The sequence below is a fragment of the Capsicum annuum genome, chromosome 12, assembly GCF_002878395.1.
Source record: "Capsicum annuum cultivar UCD-10X-F1 chromosome 12, UCD10Xv1.1, whole genome shotgun sequence".
Lineage (NCBI taxonomy): Eukaryota > Viridiplantae > Streptophyta > Magnoliopsida > Solanales > Solanaceae > Capsicum > Capsicum annuum.
Genome location: NC_061122.1, coordinates 230,320,365 through 230,341,887, shown reverse-complemented (window position 1 = coordinate 230,341,887; position 21,523 = coordinate 230,320,365). Strand labels below are relative to the sequence as shown.

The 21,523-nt window shown below is 33.4% G+C and overlaps 1 protein-coding gene across 1 annotated transcript; it reads left to right on the top strand.

Moving 5' to 3' along the window:
* Positions 1-12,386: 12,386 nt before the first annotated feature.
* LOC107849794 (receptor-like protein Cf-9) lies at positions 12,387-15,751 on the top strand. Its single transcript, XM_047401318.1, has one exon. The coding sequence runs from the start codon at positions 12,464-12,466 to the stop codon at positions 15,266-15,268; it is 2,805 nt and encodes a 934-aa protein (XP_047257274.1). The 5' UTR covers positions 12,387-12,463; the 3' UTR covers positions 15,269-15,751.
* Positions 15,752-21,523: the final 5,772 nt, after the last annotated feature.

Below are 21,523 nucleotides of genomic sequence, written 5' to 3'. Positions count from 1 at the left end.
ATATATATATATATATATATATTTTATTATTATTATTATTCATAACTAACTCAAAATGTCATGCACCTAAATAATTTCCTTCCTGAAATGGACTTAGGAAAACCCTCTTGTTTCATCCCGGCTTTGGTGAATTAATTTTTTTTTCATTATTTAATGCCAACATCTTAAAATCATTACCTGAAACTTGAAAAAAAAATATTTGATCGCACCCGCCGAGGGTTGCCTACTTATCATGTTTTACATGAATCAGATCATCACGTAGTTCGTGGATATGGTAAATATATATATATATATATATAGAAATAAGGAGAGTGAACTTGAAACAAACGCGAAATTTTCCATGCATTTCCAACTGTTCTTAAAACAAAGCTTTAATGAAAGGAAACTAAAATTATCTAAAACTAGAAAAGACTCAGGATACTAGAGAAATACTAAAAAACCTATAAAGAAACTAATTCTAAGGAAACAAGGACTTTAATAATTATCATCAAGATGCCTTCCAAAGATGTCTTGCAACTTAATCCTCCCTCAGACTTGAGTAGATCCTGGATAATGCTTTTGGCAGATGTGGAGCAAGAGCGCGTGCTTGACGTCCCAGATTTTCATCACCTTGGTGAAGATACTTAGCATAAACATTAATCAAGGTTTCACTGAGCTGAAGTACTTCTCCCCTCGCCTCGATCATACTCTCATGGCAGTTTTGCACCCAATGCTGCGTAGTGCGGACGGTATGCTTTAGGTCTTCTTCTCGTTTATGAAGATCATTGATCTGATAGTGAAGCGCCTGTCGTTCGGTCATCCACTGATTTTCTCTAGCTTCAAATTCCTTCTGAAAAGTCGTGAAGCGTCTCGCTATTTCTCTTTCTCGTTCTATGGAAGCTTTTAGCTGAGCCTGAAGCTTCGACTGTGTACTTATCCGCGAGGCCTTCTCTTTCTCAAAATCACTCAATTGTTGCTCCATAGCACCGGTGACAATATCCAGGTCTTCTTGCAAGGCACGCATGGCAACACGGTTCTCTCTCTCGATCTCCTTACGAACCGACCTAATTCTGGCCTCAAATTTTGCCTCATGGTGAACCAATTCTTCTCTAGCCCTTTCCAAATCATTATTTAAGACGTGTAGAGTAGACTGATAGTTGTCTTCTACCTCTCGTCGAGCCTTCTTAATTCTGACTTCGATCTCCGCTTCTCGATCCACTGGCTCTCTGGCCGACCTTTCTAGCATAGCTTTAGGAGGAGGCTGGTCACGAAACCATGGAAGATACCAATAGTCTACCTCGCCCTTGTCGCGGTCTTCCACCATATGATCGAAACCCGAAAGTACACATCCTCCCCAGATCTTAAGTATCTCAGTCTTCCTCAGAGGGATGTCAGGGAGGAATTCGTACATGAACTCTTTCATATCCTCGACTGGCGGTATATGCTGACGTCGACCGAATTGTCGCATGACTCTTAGTGGCACGTAGGGCTGAATACCTCGGAGACCCATTAAGACGATGAAGGATCGGAAAGTAGACATATATATCACCTCTTTTGAGGGGAACCAATGATAATTCCACACTATCTTGTCCGCCGTCAACCCCTCCAAGTACTCCTTCCAAGCTCTTATTCCTTCGGGAAAGTTTTGGTTCTCCATCCTCTTCTCATGGCCTTTGATATAATCATTCCACTCGACTCTAAAATCCACAACAAATGGATGGTAACGAATATGCTCGAGCATCCATAACTGCAATAGAATGTTACATCCTTCAAAATAGCCCGCTCCACTTTTGCACATCGTCAGGGACCGATAAATGTCTGCCAAAATCATGGGCACGAGGGTGACCTTAGGATTCTTCTCAAAAGCGGTAATAAACGCAGCCAGATTGGTGCTGATTTTTCCTCCTCTCTTTGGAAATACCATGATTCCCAAAAAAGTCACTATGAATGCTTCAGAACTGTGCTTTTTCCAGGTTTGGTAGCATCCCCCGTTGTTAAGTTCTGATTTAAACAACTCGAATCCCCTTTCTTGACCATATCTTTCTTACAAAAATTCTAGACGAACCCATCCATTTTCTAGGCAGCCTCCTATGTCCTTCTTTTTTATGTGCAATAGCTCGAAAAATCTTTCGGAAGTGACATGCTTCGGTATCATGGGTTCTCCTCGATGAAGGTTCCTTCCCTTTCCAATAAACGCCCCTATTTCCTCCAGTGTGGGAGTAAGCTCAAAGTCGGAGAATCGGAATACGTTGTTTGAAGGATCCCAAAATTGTACCAAAGATTCTATCACGTCCCTTCGTGGTTCAACATTCAACAGACTCCTTAAAAATCCCAAGTGTTTATATACTTCTCCCTGTTCATAGTCAGTCATATTGTTATACCGCATCCGCAACAGCTTTGGAACTTTATCCAACACCATGAAATGGGGTACTTCATCATCCCTCGGCCTCTTGTCACTCCTTCCAACTGAGTTCATATTGCCCTATAGGATAATGATGACAAATAAGAATTCTATTCTAAACCTCCTAAAGCAGGATAAAAATAATTTTCGAAAGAAGTTGACGAGATGACACGGAATAAGATTTCAAAATGAGCATGAGAAAATAATGACTGACAAAATGGAAAGTATCCAAGTCTTCTCAAATATCGTAGAGTAGAGACAATAATTTGATGACGTTTGAACCAGACAAATCAGAAATAATTAAATTATTAAAATAAAATAGTAGACCAAGTTATTTAAAATGTTTGACAAAAATGGGCTCTATGATATTCCTAAGAAAGATTTTAAAACCAAAGAAAACAGACATAACGAGACCACGATGTTAAAACGACTTAATCTTGACAAAAAAAGGTTCTATGTAAAATCTTATATATTTTCTAAAATAAATCCTTAAAAATTTTTATTTAACCCCTTTTTCAGATCAATTAGTTCACTTAAAAGCCGGTCAACATTCGATATGGCGTTTCCTATAATGCAACAAGTAGCACATAAAATGTACATGATGGTCTCAAAAGGTGAAACCTGACCTAGACGGACCCGACCCCAGGGTCGAGCCCCTACTAAGTCAAAAATACACATGATACAAATAGAACGCAGTCTATTAGGGATAGCCATGTCTAAGTCCAGTTATGTTAGGTTTAACCTGGTGGAGTTAGATATCTAGACTGTCAATGAAACGAGCGGACAACTCGAGTCGGCAAGGGACAGCTTTACCGGTAGCAGGGTTTTCCGGCCTCACTGTTGGTCCCTTTCCGTCCAAAGTCATGGGTGACTACAGAATCCTTCCCAGGAGCGTTGCCGCATCTCTGGTATCTCAAGCTCGGGAGCGTATACCGCATCTCCGAATATATAGTATCTCAGAAGACTCAGATGGGTGCGCGAGAGAAGACAATTATATTGCAATTCAAATAATATCAAAGCGATAAACATGTAGGCAAAGAACACATTTAGGCCAACAATAGACAATATCAAAATTAAATAAAGCCAATTAAGTCAATATAAAAGCTCGAATTCTAGCTGTCTCCCCAACAGAGTCGCCATCTGTCACACCCCCTCTTTTTCTCCAAAACCAACTCCCTAGCGGGGTCGGATGCGGTGAAAAAGAGGGGGTGTGACAAATAGGATTAAATTATAATAAATTTATTATATGCAATATTTAAATCATAAAAGGTGAAAAGACAATTTTATCTAAAGAGAAGACTTTTAATAAAGGATAAAAGTTAAAACGTGATTTATAAAGTCTTCACACTTTTAAGATAATAGAGATATACCCCTTGTCAAAAAAAAAAGTGGTGCATATATAACCTCGTCATCTAGTAAATAGTGCAAATTTATCCTCTTCACTAATAGAAAAACTTTTAAAAAATTTCTATTAGCTAATAGAGTGAAGAATATGTTCATTTAAATTAAAAGTTCAAATTGAGAGGACATGTGCGTCGTAGAAAAAATAATAGACGAATTATTTTCTCAAAACAAATGACCCCTTCATTTGAAATTTCTATGGAAGAAGCTTTTACATTAACTTGAGAAGGACAAAATTTAAGTGTTTGCAACTGAAATTTTTCTTTATTATAAGCTTGTGTTTTCATTTTAACAAATTACCAATAAATATTATAGGCGGAACCATCGACAAACATTTAAAGTTGCAGTAATCTTTCACTTTGACATCTATACTAAACATTATTAATTTTTGACACCTTAACTAGTATTTAAGTGTATTATTTTGTCACTATTTGCTTACATGGTAAAGCGGATGCATTACACTCTCTAATAGGCGTATGAATGATGAATTTAGTTGATTTTTTTCTCTCTTCTTCTCAATCAGTCCAGCCATTTTTCATACTTTTTCAATCATTTTTTCACCTTTACATCAACCTTAAAGTCAAATATGCTCTTCAAATCTCTCAATAATAGCAGCAGTTCCTTTCTTCCGACACTACTATTCTTATTTTCTTGATTAAAAAAATCATTTTTACAGCATAAAAGAAAAAAAAAATTATAGATTCAAAAATCAAATCTTAAAAATATTGATGTCAACGATCGAGATGATATACAAAGCCTCGAGTTTTTTTAACCATATTTTATTTTTAGATTCCAAGCTTTTTATGCGTTTTTGGGTTTGAAAAAAAAATTAAAGAATGATAGCGATAAGAATTTGCAAAATCTTCAACATTTTTAGTTGTTATTTTCTTTACTTTTTAAGTTATTGCTATAAGTGATTTGAAAAAGAATTTTAAATGAATTTTTCAAGAAGACAATTTTTGTGGGTGGGGTGGGGTGTTTTGAAGAAGACAATTTGGTTGCGGTGATCTGCAAAATGGAGATATTAAAAAATTGAAACAAAGCAAAAAAAAAAGGAGAAATTAACTTCAGGAGGGGTTCGGGGAGGGGTGGAGAAGATGACCTTTGGGGGTTGGGTGGTGGTGCCAAAAAGACTCAAATAATTTTTTAATTTTTTGGAAAAATACCACGTGTAAACAACTAATTGGTTAGTTTGCCATATGTTTTTACCTTTTTACCTTTAATTTAATTGTCTATATATTAATAAGGTGGATAATTAAAATGAGTTGGCATAATTTAATTGGTCAATTATCCACGGGGAAAAGACATCGTTTTCATCCAAAAAATTTGAGCCACATCTAAACTATATTAGTGACCTATTACATACCTTAACTATAAAAAAGTAATATTATTACCTCCCCGCGACCCCCATTCTAAGGCGCGTGTGTTACACTTATTTTAGGCGCATCCAGCCTATTAAATAACAAAAGAAAATGGCTAAAAACATTAAGGGAAAATCATTGTTTCCACCCCAAACTATAGCCGAAAAGTCGAATCCACACCTAAACTATACTAGTGACCTATTACACACCTTAACTATAAAAAAAGTGATACTTTTTACTGACGTGGCAAAGCGTGTAAAACACTACACCACATGCAAGTGGTGGTAGCCTAACAGGGTGTAAATAGTTTCACTTTTTTATAGTTTAGGTGTGTAATAGGTCAGATTCCTCCCAAATTACCGGTCTCTCTCATTTCCCCCCAAATTGATTCCGGTCGGTCGACCATTGCTATTCCGGTCGGCCATTGCACATAGTGGATTCTGAGGTTGGTGCTGCAATTGAGCTGGACTCCAAGGCTGGTATTGCAATTGACAGATTAATGTAAGTCCTGAAAGGAACACTTGTGTCAAAAAAAAATTAATGGGTTTATTATGTATGCACATTTTAGAATTATCTAGATCTGTTCATGGTTTTCTCTTCTATTTCCATTTTTGTGTAGTATTCTTGCTTTTTATATTTCCATATCGGTGAGTGTTTTAAAGATAGTGAAATATGAAAAGCTCTGTTAATGGTGGGGGTGGGGTTTTTCTTAGAAGTCGATTGTCTTCATTTTGAGATTTGAGGATTATTTCATTTTGTAAGTAGCGGAATTTGTGAAAATTATGGAATATTCAGGTGATTGTTAAAATAATATTTGCCTGATTGGGTGTTTATGTATTACATCTTACATGTCTCTTAATAAAGTGCGTCTACTGCTTGTCACATCACATAGAGCAACTTGAGCGTTAAATCTGAAGTTTTTATAGTGACTAATGAGGTTTAAACAACCTCTCTACCTCCCTGAGGCAGGGGTATGCTCTGCGTACGTACTACACTTCCCTTCCTAGTCCCCACTTGTAAAATTATGTTGGGTATGTTGTTGTTATTGTTGTAATGATGTTATGTTAGTGAACATACCCTTTGGTATGTTTTCGTGTTCAATCTGGTGGATTTTTCGGTGAGTGTTGATGAGATGGTTCTTTTAAGTGTTAGCATACTTGTCGTCAAAATAGTCTTAGTGCTTTGATTAGCTGTATAGTAATGTATGGAAAGGTGATACTCAGAATAAATACTTGAATTAAACTAATTTTTGTTATGTCATCCTATCTTAGCTAAAATTTTCGTGTAGTAGTTGAAGTAGGAAGGTCTGGAGGGCGCGAATTTCGGTAGAGGATTAGGGCCAGTTTGGGTCGCTAGTGTAGGAAATTACTTGGTGGGGATTTTATTCCTGTTATGATTCCGTCTTCCGTGTTCCATGTTTTATTACGAATCTATGTGCTTTCCTTTGCTTTCCTCTGTTTTATATTACTTATGGATGCCGTATTTATGTTATGTAATCTGCTTCTGTGCTTTACTATGCGTTTGTGTGGTATCCCGTATCTTGAGTCGGGGGTCTATCGGAAACAGCCTTTCTACTTCATCAGATATAGAGGTATGAACTGCGTACATCTTACCCCCCCAGACCCCACTAGGTAGGAATACACTGGGTTTGTTGTTGTTGTTGTTGTTGTTGTTGTAGGTGTGTAATAGGTCACTAGTATAGTTTAAATGTGACTTCGACTTTTCGGGTATAGTTTGGGGTGGAAACGATGTCTTTTCCCATTATCTACGTAAGAAGCGATTATGCTCACGCGCATGAGAGTTTACAGCAGCATGTGCAAAAAGTGTTAGAATGACACACTTGAATATCAGTTGAGGTGCCAAAATGAATATCGTCTACTTTAGATGTCAAAGTGAAAAATCATAGTAACTTTAAGTGCTTGTCGATGAATTTCACCATTATTATAATTACATGAGAACAAGAAGTACATTACATTATGGTGTTTGGACTTAGAGTAAAGGATACGTTTAACTAATGAGTAGTCATATCAAAATGAAAAATCAAAGTGAAAGGGATTTATGTGAAAACTCATGGCAAGTCTCGTGTAAGGACTTGAAAAATCTTGATAATCCTTTTATGGAAGTCGTTAAAGGAAGATGCCACTCGAAGACTTAAATGTATACTAAGTCAATTATGATTGAGACTTTAGAGTAAAGAGCAGGTTCTCTTACTAGCTGTCACATTCTAATAAAAAAAATCGAATTAAAGTTAAGGAAATTTGTGTGTTAAGTGTCTTTCATTTGAAATTTCTATGATGGACACGAATCAAGGAATTTAATTAAGGAAAAGGGCTCAAATATGCTACTGAACTATCAGAAATGACTCATTTATGTCATCCGTTAAAAGTTGGGCTCATTTATGCCATCGCCGTTACAAAACTGGCTCATCCATGCCATTACTTTTTAACAATCGACTTTTAAAAACAGCTTTGACACGTGGCAGCTTATTAGAGGGTCACGTCATTTTTTATTTTATTTTTTTAAAAAAAAATAATTTTCTTTTTAATTTTTTTTTGATCCATTAAAAATTAATTTGATCTATGCTTATAAAATTTGATTAATTTTTCATGATCAAACAAATATTTAAAGATTTTTTTTTAAAAAAAATCTACTACTAAAATTTATAACCAAACGTTATTCTAATTAAGCATATAGTATGTCTTAGCATACATGAAATATTTTGTAAGCCAAATGTAAGTAATTTTTTTATTTTTTATTTTTTTATTAAGCATAGAATGACACCATCAGCATCAGGGGCGGCTCAAGCAAATTTATGACTTAAGGCAAAAATCAAACGGAGACCTTGCGTTTTATTTTTTTATATAGATTTTTTCTTTTTTCTATAAATAGTATTTAATATATTTCTTAAAATTTGTAATTTATTATTACTAAACAAAAATAGGCCACTCAAATTTTGGGGTCTTAGGCAGCCGTCTTTTCTCTTAAAGAGTTGAGCCGTCCCTGATCAGCATTCAACATTTGTACGTAACACTTTATGCATCATCATTTATCATTGCAAAAACAGGAAGGCGACAACATGCCGACATATATCGTATACGTAGAGTTGGCAAAATGAGAAACTAACTATTAATAATATAATAATAATATTTGATGTTTATATATCCCTTTAGTTTCAACTGAAAAATGACAAAAGCTTTAGTTAACATGAATATTTTTTTAAAAAAAAGTGATAAAAAGCGTGGAGTGTATACTCTCTCCGTTCCCTTTTAGTTACTCGTCCGTCAATTAAAATAGCTATTTTATTATAATATATTTATTAAATAATGTTTACTATTGTATTTGAAATTAATTTGAAGAAAAAAATAATTAATATTAAAGGTAAATTATAAAAACAATCTTAATATGTCAAAATGACCAAAAAACGAATCGAACGAGAATGTTTTTACCCATTTCTTTGATAATTAGGCCACTTTATATTCTTCATCAAACCATTCACACTTCTTGGGCACCCATAAGTGATAAGACTCATAATTGTTTGTGAATAATTTTTGTTTCAATAAAATAAATTGCGATCATCATTTGCGTTGTCATCTATTAAAAACTTTACCCTTTTTTTCTTTGGGGAGAAAAATTCAAATTGAAAGGACATGTGTATCGTAAAAAAGAAAAAATCTTAAAACAAATAGACCTCGTCATTTGAAATTTCTATGAAAGAGACTTCTGCATTGACTTTGAGAAGGAAAAAAATTAAGTCTTTCTTTTATTTTATAACTTTGTTTCTAAACTAAAAAAGGTTATGGGGATCATTTTTTTTAATTCTAATCTCACCTCTTTTATTTTCGAAATTGCACTTCCTACTAAATAATGCGACGGAATATACAGGTGTGATTCCTCCATTCTTAGATATAGATCTTAAATTCAAATAGAGCTGGATTCATTTTGACATGCCTAGCTTATTGTAGTTGTTTATATCTTAGTCTTTTATACTTTTTCTATAACAATAACAAATTGATGCTTTACACTAAACATTTTTTTTTATTTCCATTTATTTCAATAAGATGGAGATTTTCAAAAAGATCATCCTCACTTGATGTTTAATGGAATGTGAAACAATGACTCCTAAGTCATACTAAATCTATCATATTCTACAAGTTGAGGAATAACAAACAAAAATACTACCTAAGAAAAAACATATAACAAAGAATTTGTGTATTGACTCAAGAGACCACATTTAAGTCACTTTACACCCAACTCTCTGTATTCTCAAAATACTATATATAAATTATAGAGAGACGTCTGTTGCTTCCATAAATTTTTACATATATAGGGTAGATGCAAAATCTGGGATTAAATTTTTATATTTATTGAAAAATATTTTTAAATTTTTATATTTACCAATTCTTTCAAAAAACTTTGAATTACAATGAGAAATATAATGTTTATACCCCATCCGTTGTACTATGTAAATTGTAAAGTATGAAATTATATGATGTTTTAAGACACTTATGAAAGTCTAAATATGGCTTTGTTAATGATTTTAAAAGGTTTCAGATGGGGAAAAGAGTCGATAAGGTTTTATAAAAATGATTTTTGGCATGATATGAATGACTTGCAACTTTTGGTATGACGATATCAAAATGTGAATGTCTTAATGAAAGACTCTATGGATAAATGTTATGGATAACGTTTTAATTGAGTTTAAGGAGAATTATGTAATTCAGCGAGAAGGTGTAGTCCTTGCGACTCAACAATGAAATTGCGTTTATCAACGTAGGAAGGTCACTGTCCTAAAAAATTAATGATTATTGTATGCTTGCTTATTGCAGTAGTATTGCAGTCTATGTTGATGTTATGATTTGCCAGATACGTTATCTCAATCCATGCGGCAAACCTGGATTGGAGCCAAGCCAGCTGGGAAGCATACAAAAAATTTTCTTTTAAAAATTAAAAACGGTTGAAAGGAAGACTTAAAAGTATACGAAGTTAATGATGATTGAGACTTTAAAGACAACGTTCTCTTACTAGTTGTCATATCCTAATGAAAAAAATCAAATTAAAGTTAAAAAAAAATTATATGTTAAGTGTCTTTCATTTGAAATTTCTATGATACATATGTACAAATGAATTTAGTTGATTTCAGTATTTCTTAAACGAACGTTTGTTGTAGAATAAAATACATAAAAAGAAATTATTTTCTTCACACAAATGGATCCGATCATATGGAATTTGTATGAATGAGACTGGTGCTAAGTCTTTGCAGTAAGAAGTACGTTATGTTAATGTATGTGAATTGACAATCGATTTGTTTTTGTTTTGTATTGTTGCGTTTTTCTTTTCTTTTTTTCCTTCGCTTTGATTTTCTTTTCTAGCACCTATAATCAATTGTAAATATACACCCATTAGTCACATCCAAAAGAAAAATCAAAGGGGAATTTTTTTTTTTTTTTTGTGTTAAATAGTTTTTCACTTGAAATATCCACACAAAAATACAATACATTTTTCACTCACAATTTATTATCTTTCTTGACTTAATTTCTACCGCATTTTTTTTTTTTGGGACAATGAGCAAATATAGCCTAAGCTTTGCAATTTAGAAAAGATATATTCCTTGTTAAAAAAGTGATGCATGTATAACCTCATAGTCTAATAAATAGTGCCAATATAACCTCATCCCGAGAAAAATAGAGATTGTTAGAGTGAAGAATATGTTCATTTTCAAATTGAATGAACGTGTATCGTAGGAAAAGTAATAAACAAATTATTTTCGCAAAAATAATTGGACAACATCATTTAAGATTTCTATGGACATTATTTAATTCTTTGCAATTGGATTTTTTCTTTATTATAATTTTGTGTTTTTGTTTTAACAAATTACTAACAATTATTATAAGGGCAAAATTCAGAAATAGCATACTTATCCCTTTAATTATGAGTTTCATAGCAACAGTTTCATAATTATATAATATAACAAGTTGTATTTTGTATTTTTGTAAATTGTTGCTACTAAAATACAAATACATGTGATTTTTACTGCCCTTATAATCGATATGTATTTTGTATTTTTGCAAACTGTTGCTCAAAAATACAAATACATATGCTACAAGATGTAATTTGATAAAAGTGTTGTTATTTTTTGTAATATAATATTTAAATATGCTACTTTATGTATTTTTTCCTTATTATAATTACATCAGAACAAAAAGTACATTAAATTATTGTGTTTGGACTTAGAGTAATGATTGAATACTTCAACCAATGAATAGTCACATCAGAATGAAAAGCATTTGTGTGAACCGTATATTACGAAGTATAATACATTAAGTGCAACCTTATAGGTTAAACTCATCAAATTTAAATCATGGATGTGCCACTGATAGTCACAAGGATCTGCATGTTCAATACATTTTGAGGTTATCATTAATTGATCTTTCATTATAGGTATCTTTTCGATAAAGAAAAAATATTTTGAAATGCGTTGGTCATTTAGAGTAAAGAGTACGTTCTAAATATTTACGACAAAATCTTTAACCACATCATAATCAAGGGCTCAGCTTCATGGCTTGAAAATGAAAATCTTTTATTAAAAGTGCGTACTCTCTGCTGACGAGCCAGTAATTTTTGAATACTAAAAAAAAAAACTGCACTATGATATTAAAAGAGTCAATTGTTAAAAGAAATTAGTAATATTGTATTCATATTTCATACGGTATGAAAGCTTAAAAATCCCCATTATTACTTTTTTAAAATTTTTGCAAGTTAAATTTTTCTCCCCTCGCAAGTTATATATATATATTTTTTTAAAGTGAATTGGATATCCAAACACAAGTTCAACCTCCGCATATAACTTTTCAAATTCAACTTCAAAAACTATTTCTTTTAACATATCATTCTATTCATGCCCAAATACAAAATTAGCAAGTTTGAGGTTGATAGCTCAACTTTCGTTTTGATTTTTATAATTTTGCATCATTTCAACATCCTCATTTGTAATATCATTATAGAGTACATTACAAACTATGTGACGATCATAGAATACCTAATTCTCTCTAGCTCTTTAACTTTTTCATGCTTGTTTATTAGTAGAGGTTCGTTACCTCGTTAGGACGGGTAAGGTACGGTCTAGCCCTCCTTGCTTGTATTATGAAACACACAGATCTTATTAGTAGTTAGCAGTAACTTGGACTAGTCTAACTATTATCTTCCTATATATATATTTGGAGTAGCCTTTCCTTATATTCCCACAACCAACTTTCATTATACCTTAATTGCATACTTATTTCTTAATTCCCACAATCAACTTTTGAACTATTTGATCCTAAACATGGCCTCCAACCAATTCTCATTTCTTCTCTTTCTCTGTTTCTGTCTTCTTTCTTTTTCTTCATCCATACCCCGTCCATGCCGCAAAGATCAAAGCATTTCCCTTCTAAAATTCAAGCTGACCTTTACTATAGGTCACCCAACTTTTTGTCCATACCAGTCTGGCCAAAAAACGAGTTCATGGAATGTGAGCAGAGATTGCTGCTCATGGGACGGAGTGACATGTGATGAGACGACTGGCCATGTTATTGAGCTTGACCTCAGTTGCAGTCATCTTGTGGGGAAGATTGATTCTAATAGCAGCCTATTCCAACTCTCTCATCTCCAGAGGCTTGATCTTTCTCATAATAACTTCTCTAATTCTCGTATATCCCCTGAATTCGGCAGGTTTTCGAACTTGACGCATCTTGATCTTTCAGTGTCCTCTTTCTCCGGTCAAATTCCTCCTGAAATCTCTCATCTTTCCAAGTTACAGTCTCTTCGTCTCTCCTCATTTTCCCCCATTAATAAGCAGAGACTTGTAGCCCATGATTTTAAGTTGCTCCTTCAGAACTTGACCCAATTAACAGAGCTTTATCTTACTGACATAATCATCTCTTCCACCATTCCTCTGAATTTCTCTTCTCATTTAACAACTCTGAGGCTGGGGTCGACAGGATTGTATGGGATAATACCTGAGAGTATTTTTCACCTGCCCAACCTGGTAGGAATTGACTTACAATTCAATGATCAGCTCAGCGGTTCTTTTCCAAAGACCAAATGGAACAGCAGTGCATCTCTCATAGAGTTAGCGCTCAATGAAGTGAATCTTTCGGGTAATTTCCTGCCTGAGTCTCTTGGCTACCTAACTTCACTGCAATATTTGGGTCTTGCATATTGCAGCCTTAAAGGGCCAATTCCTGAATCTCTTTCAAATCTCACCCGCTTAGTGGCGTTGGTCCTTGCTGGTAACACCCTGAATGGAACAATACCATCAGGGATGTTCTCCCAGCTTCCATTACTACGTTATTTATACTTGAGTGACAACCACTTTTCTGGTCTGCTTGAGGATTTCAAGTCCAATTCACTACAAGAGATTGATTTAAGCAATAATCAGCTGCAAGGACATCTTCCCAACTCAATTCAAAACCTTGTGAACGTAACATGGCTTGATCTTTCTTTCAATAATTTTAGTGGTCTTGTGGATGTCAGCCTCTTTTCAGACGTCAAACAGCTTTGGTATCTTGATCTTTCATACAACAGTATATCATTGACCGTTGAGAACAACGTTAATTTTACTTGGCCAGAATCTCTTTATACGTTACGATTGGCCGCATGTGAAGTGAAAGAATTGGAGTTTCTAAGATCCGCAAAGCAGCTTCGGGAATTGGATCTTCCAAATAATAAGATTCAAGGAAGAATTCCAGATTGGGCATGGTCTAACTGGATGTTTTCAATACGACGTCTTAATTTATCCCACAACATGCTGACAAATATTGATTCAATTCCTCTTCAGTCTGTAGGATTCATTGATTTGAGGTCCAATTTGCTTCAAGGTTCACTACCTATTCCACCAAATACCACACAGTTGTTCTTCATATCACAAAATAATCTGTGCGGGGAGATTCCTTCATCTATTTGCAATTCGACATCACTGATGATGCTCGATTTAGCCAAAAACAATTTGAGTGGAGAAATTCCGCAATGCTTGGGAAGTATCACTGCCCTCCAGGTTTTGGATATGCGGCACAACAATCTTTCTGGGAATCTTCCAAGAGCTTTCAGCAATGGAAGTTCACTGAGAAGCCTCAACTTGCATGGAAATAAACTGGAGGGGAAAATTCCTCGATCATTGGCCAACTGCAAAGAGTTGGAGGTTCTTGACTTAGGAGATAATCATCTCATTGGCACATTCCCCATGTGGTTGGGAACTCTTCCAAAGCTGCAAGTTTTGATTTTGAGATCGAATAAGTTGCATGGATCCATTGGAACTTTAAGAAATGAAAACATGTTTCTTAAACTTCTAATCATCGATCTCTCTTACAATGCCTTCTCGGGAAACTTACCTAAGAGTCTATTTCAATGTTTGAAGGCCATGGGGATAGTTGACCAAACAATGAAGGCACCAACATATCTTGGAAACGATTATTACCGAGATTCTGTTACAGTTGCAACCAAGGGACTGGAGCTTGAACTTGTCAAAATTTTGACAGTTTACACCACTATCGATCTTTCAAGTAACATATTCGAAGGACGTATTCCAAGTATAATGGGAGAACTCATTGCGCTTCGGGTGCTGAATTTGTCTCATAATGAATTGAAAAGTGATATACCACTATCGTTTGGAAATTTATCTGAAGTCGAATCACTGGACCTTTCATATAACCATCTTACGGGGGAGATACCACAACAACTTGCTTCACTTACATTTCTTGCATTCTTAAATCTCTCCCATAATCATCTCCGAGGATGCATCCCTCAAGGACCTCAATTCGCTACATTTGAGAACTATTCATATGAAGGCAATGATGGATTATGTGGATTCCCAGTTTCCAAAGGTTGTGGCAATGATCATGTGTCCGAAACCGTATTTGGACTAGATGATCAAGAAAGCGATTCTGAATTTCTCAATGATTTTTGGAAATCGGCTCTTATGGGTTATGGAAGTGGACTATGTATTGGATTATCCATAATATATATGGTCTCAAACAGAAATCCGATATGGCTTGCAAGAATCCTTTTGAAACTGGACCACAAAATTATTACGAGAAGGAAAAAGATGCAGCGACTTCTAAGGAATAACAGAAGAAGAAACAATCGCTTGTAGACAAGTTACTGATCGAGCAAGATTTGATTTCAGAATTTCAGGTATTCAAGTTAATAATATAGTCATTGTAATTTGATCTAAGTATAAAATTTAAGTAACATGTAACTTTCTTTTCTGAAAGAATCAGACAGTAAATAAACAAATTTGAATATGGTGGAACGCTCGAGATGTTACAGCTTAGGATGTGGCCAAAGTTATAATTTGGTTTCTAAGTTTAGGGTTATATTTATGTATTATGCCCTTAGATTTTAAGCTGGACGCACCCAGTCTTGCGTGTTGAGCACATGTTTTGCCAGGTAGGATCAGAGATCATATTTGTGCAGTTTTGAGTAGTTAAATGTCATATTTGTGCACTGTCAAAGTTTAAGGTCAAAGTTATAATCAGGTGTCAAGTTTAGGGTCATATTTATGTATTATCTCTACGTAAGATTTTAATGTATTCAATAAATATTGTGTGTATTGAGCAAAGTGTTTGCATTCTTGTATTCATCGCTGCTACTTAAACGTGTGCTCAAGTTATGCATCAATTTAAAGATACTTAGCGTGCAACGGAAAAAAAAAAATTAATGACTCTGCGATTGGAAACAAGATATATAGACAGCAAAAATGGTGTTGATAAAACAAAATCGTATCAGCAAAAGTATATAAAAATGGAACTATGCAAATCTGAATCTATCAAAAGATAAAGGTCCCAAGATAAAACTTACTTCTAAGTTTCAATTCATTCAAAGAGGAAAAATAACAAAACGAAAAAGCATTTACCCTGACACAAGCATCGACTACACGAGCTACATGTCATAGGGAGTCAATTTTAATTTACCGCTGCTACAAGATTCAACGATACATTTATGCTAAATTTAAATAAAACATATCAACTTTAATATCAATAGGTCAGTTGTGATCGAGCTTACTATAGGTCAAGGTGGAACTTGGAATTAACGAAACGTGTGGAAGAAAAGTTTTAGCATTGACCAAGTCAATTTTATTAATGAGCTGAAACCGTGTTATATTATTGACATTTTGTCGAATCAACATGTCTTGTACCATTTTGCGATCAGCATCTATTCTATGTTTTTTAACTTAATTAGTGATATTTCAAGTGTTAGAGCTGTGACCCGAGTTTTGGTGATTCGGCCATGAAAGTTTTGCGGTGTGATCCATGTTTGTGATTTTTAATAAAGTCTGTGGTGGTAGCGTAGGGATAGGGCCTAGGACCTATTTGTACGCACGTATTATGTAAGTGCAATTTAGTGGACTGTTTCGCGAAAATTGAGACTATTATCTCCAACATTGTACTCTCTCTCCATTATCGTGAAATCTCCCCCCGTGGTTTATCTAGCAAAGGTTTCCACGTAAATTTTGTGATTTCTGTAATTAAGGATAACAAGATACAAATTATATATACGAGCATATGGAGCCTCAGACACTTTCGTTTTTTACTTTTGAAACCAACGACATAGTAATATAATATAATGTACGGATGCACTGATTTATACATTGAACATTAACGAATTTACTTTTCTTGAAGAAACTGATTTATTTTTTTTGTAAAAATTCAAGTGAAAGGGATTTGTGTATTAAGTAGCTTTCATTGAAATTTCCACAAGAGGAAAATCAGTGCAATTACTTGAAAATTCAAAAAATTGCATTAATATTTTTAGCCGTGAGAAAAAAATAGTTGGAGTCACACCACTAATATATTTTCCACAAGAAAAGGACTCTTTCTCTACGTTTTTTTGTCTACTTAATGTGTTTTTTTCTTTTGAAATTTCCATAGCACGCCAAGACTGGCCATTGACTTGCAAATTAATAACAAATATTTCCCTGTTTCTTTTCAAATTTACACTTGTGTATTAAATACATGCTACCTTTCACCACTACGACGTGTTTGACAGGTTGAAAAATCACCTCTTTCACCACTACGACGTGTTTGACAGGTTGAAAAATCACCTAACTTGTGTTTTTCGCCCATTTCTTTGACAATTAAACCACTTTATAATGATCATTAAACCACACACATTTCTTAGGCACCCACCCATAAGACTCATAATTATTTGTAAATAATTTTTGTTTCAATAAAATAAATATATGGAAGAATAATTAGAAAAAGACGAGGCTTTTTTTTTTTGTATTTGAATTGAAGACTTCTCCAATTTTATTTTTTATTTTTGGTATTTTCGCTATTTATTTTTGATTTATAAAGGAGGTTGTTTTTGTTTGTTTAGATTTTTGGCATTGTTAAAAAAATCTGTGTTAAAAAATTAAAAACGTTGTTTTTCTTTGTTTATGATTTTGACATTGTTAAGAATATGTGTTAAAAAAATAAAAATATGTCCTTTTAATTTTGAGTGAAATAATTTTGCACTTAACTTAATTTATAATTTTTTTTTTAGATTTAATTGTATAATTTAGGTAAAAAATTATAATTCTACTTCTAATTTAATTAGACTTTTACCTTATATAAAAAAGAATTTTTATAATTCTATTTAAATAATAGTTTGATCAAACTTTACTAGCAACTTAGGATTTCTGCTTCTTCCTTATATCTATTTTGTGTCTTACTTGTGCAGTTATGTTTCATGTTTAATTGATTATATATATTTTGTTTGTAAAGAGGAAGTACGATTAAAGATCCCTCTTTTGTGATGCCATCGTTAATATTTTTGAATCTATTTTTGTTCAACATCTATTTCTTTACTGTGTATGACAAAGAACAAAAATCAACTCTTTTAATAGGTGAAAGTGAGAATTGTTTTTATCATTATTCTTGATTCAAGAGACAAATGTAGCTTTAAAATAGGAGATGAAACCAACGGAAAACACATTCATTAAATTACAAGTTAGTGTCTTTCAAATATGCAAAAAAAATCCATCTCACAAGTGTTTGTTAATTGACTTGTGAAAACTTTTGAAAAACTAAAATGCTTGGCGGAAGTAGATATTGCTCTTGAGGCACGCAAAAAGTATGCAGAAGATGCAGATCCAAAAATTATCAGTAAATAAATGAGTTAGTTACTATTTCAACTTACAATTAGACTCTTGTAATTTTTATTCCACATACATTTTTATATTTCACAATCTTGATTTCTTCCTCTTTGTTTGTGCTTAATAGAAAGAAAGAAGCAAAAGATACCTAGCTCTACGACAAGTTGAAGGTTGCGTAGATTCTATATAAATTGTATGTGTTGTTTCGAAATTTTTAGCTTTGGCCGGAAAATTTGTGCAACTTTATTAATTCTATATAAATTTTGTGCAGTTTTATTGATTGACGTGAGGTACACGTGTAAAGCACGTACATTATGCTAGTATATATATATATATATATATATATATATATATATATATATACACGAGTACATGGCATCTCAGGCACTTTCGTTTTTACTTCTGAAACCAACTACATATAGTAATATAATGCACAGAGGAATTTATTTATACATTGAACATTAAGAATTTACTTTTCTTGAAGTAACTGATTTATTTCAATATGAAATTATAATTCAAGTGAAAAGGATTTGTGTATTAAGTAGCTTTCGTTGAAATTTCCACAATAAGAAAATCAGTTCAAAGAATTGCATTAATACTTTTAGCTGTGAGAAAAAGATGGTTGAAGCCACACCACTAATATATTTCCCACAAGAAAAGGACTCTTTCTCTACTTTTTTTGTCTACTTAATGTGTTTTTTCTTTTGAAACGTCCATAGCAAGACTTGTGCATTGACTTACAAATTAATAACTAATATTTCCCTATTTCTTTTCAAATTTTCTATAGGTCAAGGTGGAATTTGGAAGTAATTACATTGTGGAATAAAATTATAAGCATTGATAAAAACAATTTTATACTAATGAGTTGAAATCGTGTTATTTGATATGTAAACAAAATGCATAAAGACTAAGTTGTGATCCTTGGACACCTAAAGGAAAGATTATCCAAATTAAAATGGAAAATCAAAATGATAAAGGGATTTATGTGTTATTCTATTTGGAAAATCTTTGGTTAAAGTCGCTAAAGGCGGACACAGCTCAAAACCAATAGGTTGAACTGGATTTAATATTTTGGGACACGAGAATGACAACATTTTCTAATGTTGGAATTGATTGATAATTTGATATAACAATTCATACATTTCAACAGAGATACATCATGAATACGATTCTTCCATCCTTAATTAAGTCTACGCTTCTTCTGTGGAGCTGATTGTGAGAGAGATTGAAGAATTCAAGAACAATACCCTTCTGTAGTCCTTCTCGAATGTAACAAGTCTTTGTACCTTTCGTATAACTCCCTGAATGGAACAATACCGTCATGGATGTTCTCCCTGCTTCCATCGCTACGTTGTTTAAGCTTGAGGATTTCAACTACAATTCACTGGAAGAGATTGATTTAAGAAAGTTCTAATCCATGTTCCTAAAATACATGCTACCTTTCATCACTATGAGTTTGACAGATTGAAAAATCACCTAACTTGTGCTTTTCGTCCATTTCTTTGACAATTAAACCACTTTATAATGATCATTAAACCACACACATTTCTTGGGCACCCATAAAACTCATAATTAGTTTGTGAATAATTTTTGTTTCAATAAAATAAATTGAGATCATCATTTGCGTTGTCATCTATTAAAAAATCTACCCTTCTTTTTTCTTCGAGGAGAATTTTAAATTTTTTTTTATTTTATAGTTCGAACTAACTACACATGATGCTTGATGATTAGAGTAAAGAAACATCAAACGAAAATTCAAAGTGACAGAGCTTTGTTTGTTGTAGTTTTCATATGAAATTTCAACAGCAAGACTAGTACAAGGACTTACAAAGTTTTTCTTGATTTTATTTTTTCTCCGTTCTTTTTTTTTTTTTCTTTGGAACCAAAGAAATGTATTTAATTATTCGATGTTTGATGACATCATTAGCAAAACTAAGATACTAAACATATGATCCTAATTAGTTACTAGATTGAAGTATACGTTCATTTGAATTGAAAATTCAAATTGAAAGGACATGTGTATCGTAAAAAAAAAAAAACTTAAAACAAATATACTCGTCATTTGAAATTTCTGTGGAAGAGACTTCTGCATTGACTTTGAGAAGGAAAAACTGAATTATCGCTAAATGCACCTAAAACCACTACTTAACTCTTTAATATTCTGACGAAGTGGTCCTAACCACCACTAGATGCACCGAAATTATCACTGCAACAACATACCCAGTGTATTCTCACAAAGTGGGATCTGGGAAGGATAAAGTGTACACAGTCCATACCGCAACCTCAAATGAAGTAGAGAGAATGTTCCCGATAGACCCTCGACTCAAGACAGATAACAGTATAATCAAACAAACAAACAAAAATCATAAAAGCACACTACAAAAATAAAATAAGTGGTCCAAACCACGGCTAAATGCACCTAAACTAGCACTTAGTTTACATAAACTAAGTTGTAATAACCTATATATGGGATTCTACGAAAGGTTAGACCACAAAGAGCTTATTATATACAACTTTATACGCAATACGAAGATTTTCGATCAGGCATACTTTTGATACTTTTACCTAAGGCATAATACATAAATGTAATCTTTAACTTGACGCTAACTTACATCTAAACTCTTCAATTTTGGATGTGCGTAAGCAGATACTTGAATTTATATAAAGTTGAACAAGTGAACACGCTCGTTCTACATGGCAAAATTCATGTAGGACACCACATTTGACGCGATATTGCTACGCAAAACGCCACGTAGGACACATGTATATTTATTCAATTTTTTACAAAGTTAAGTATCTACTTATGGACATCCAAAAATGAAAAGCATAAATACTAGCTAAAACTAAATTAAAGAACATCTTTATGTATTATGTATGTCTTTGCCTAAGCATTTAATTTCGAATACGTACTCTTTAACTTGACGCTAGCTTTGCATCTACACCCTTCTAACTTTGAATGCGCATTAGTAGACACTTTAACTTACATAAAGTTGAACAAGTAAACATGTTCGTACTACATGACATAATACATGTAGGACACCACATTAGACGCGATATTACTTTGCAGGATGCCACGTAAGAGATATGTATATGCAATATGAGGGTTTTCGATCATCCATACTTTTGATACTTTTACCTAAGGCAGAATACGTAAACCTAATCTTTAACCTGACGATTGCTTGCATCTACATCCCCCAACTATGAATGTGCATAAGCAGACACTTCAACTTATATAAAGTTGAACAAGTAAACACGTTCGTCCTACATGAC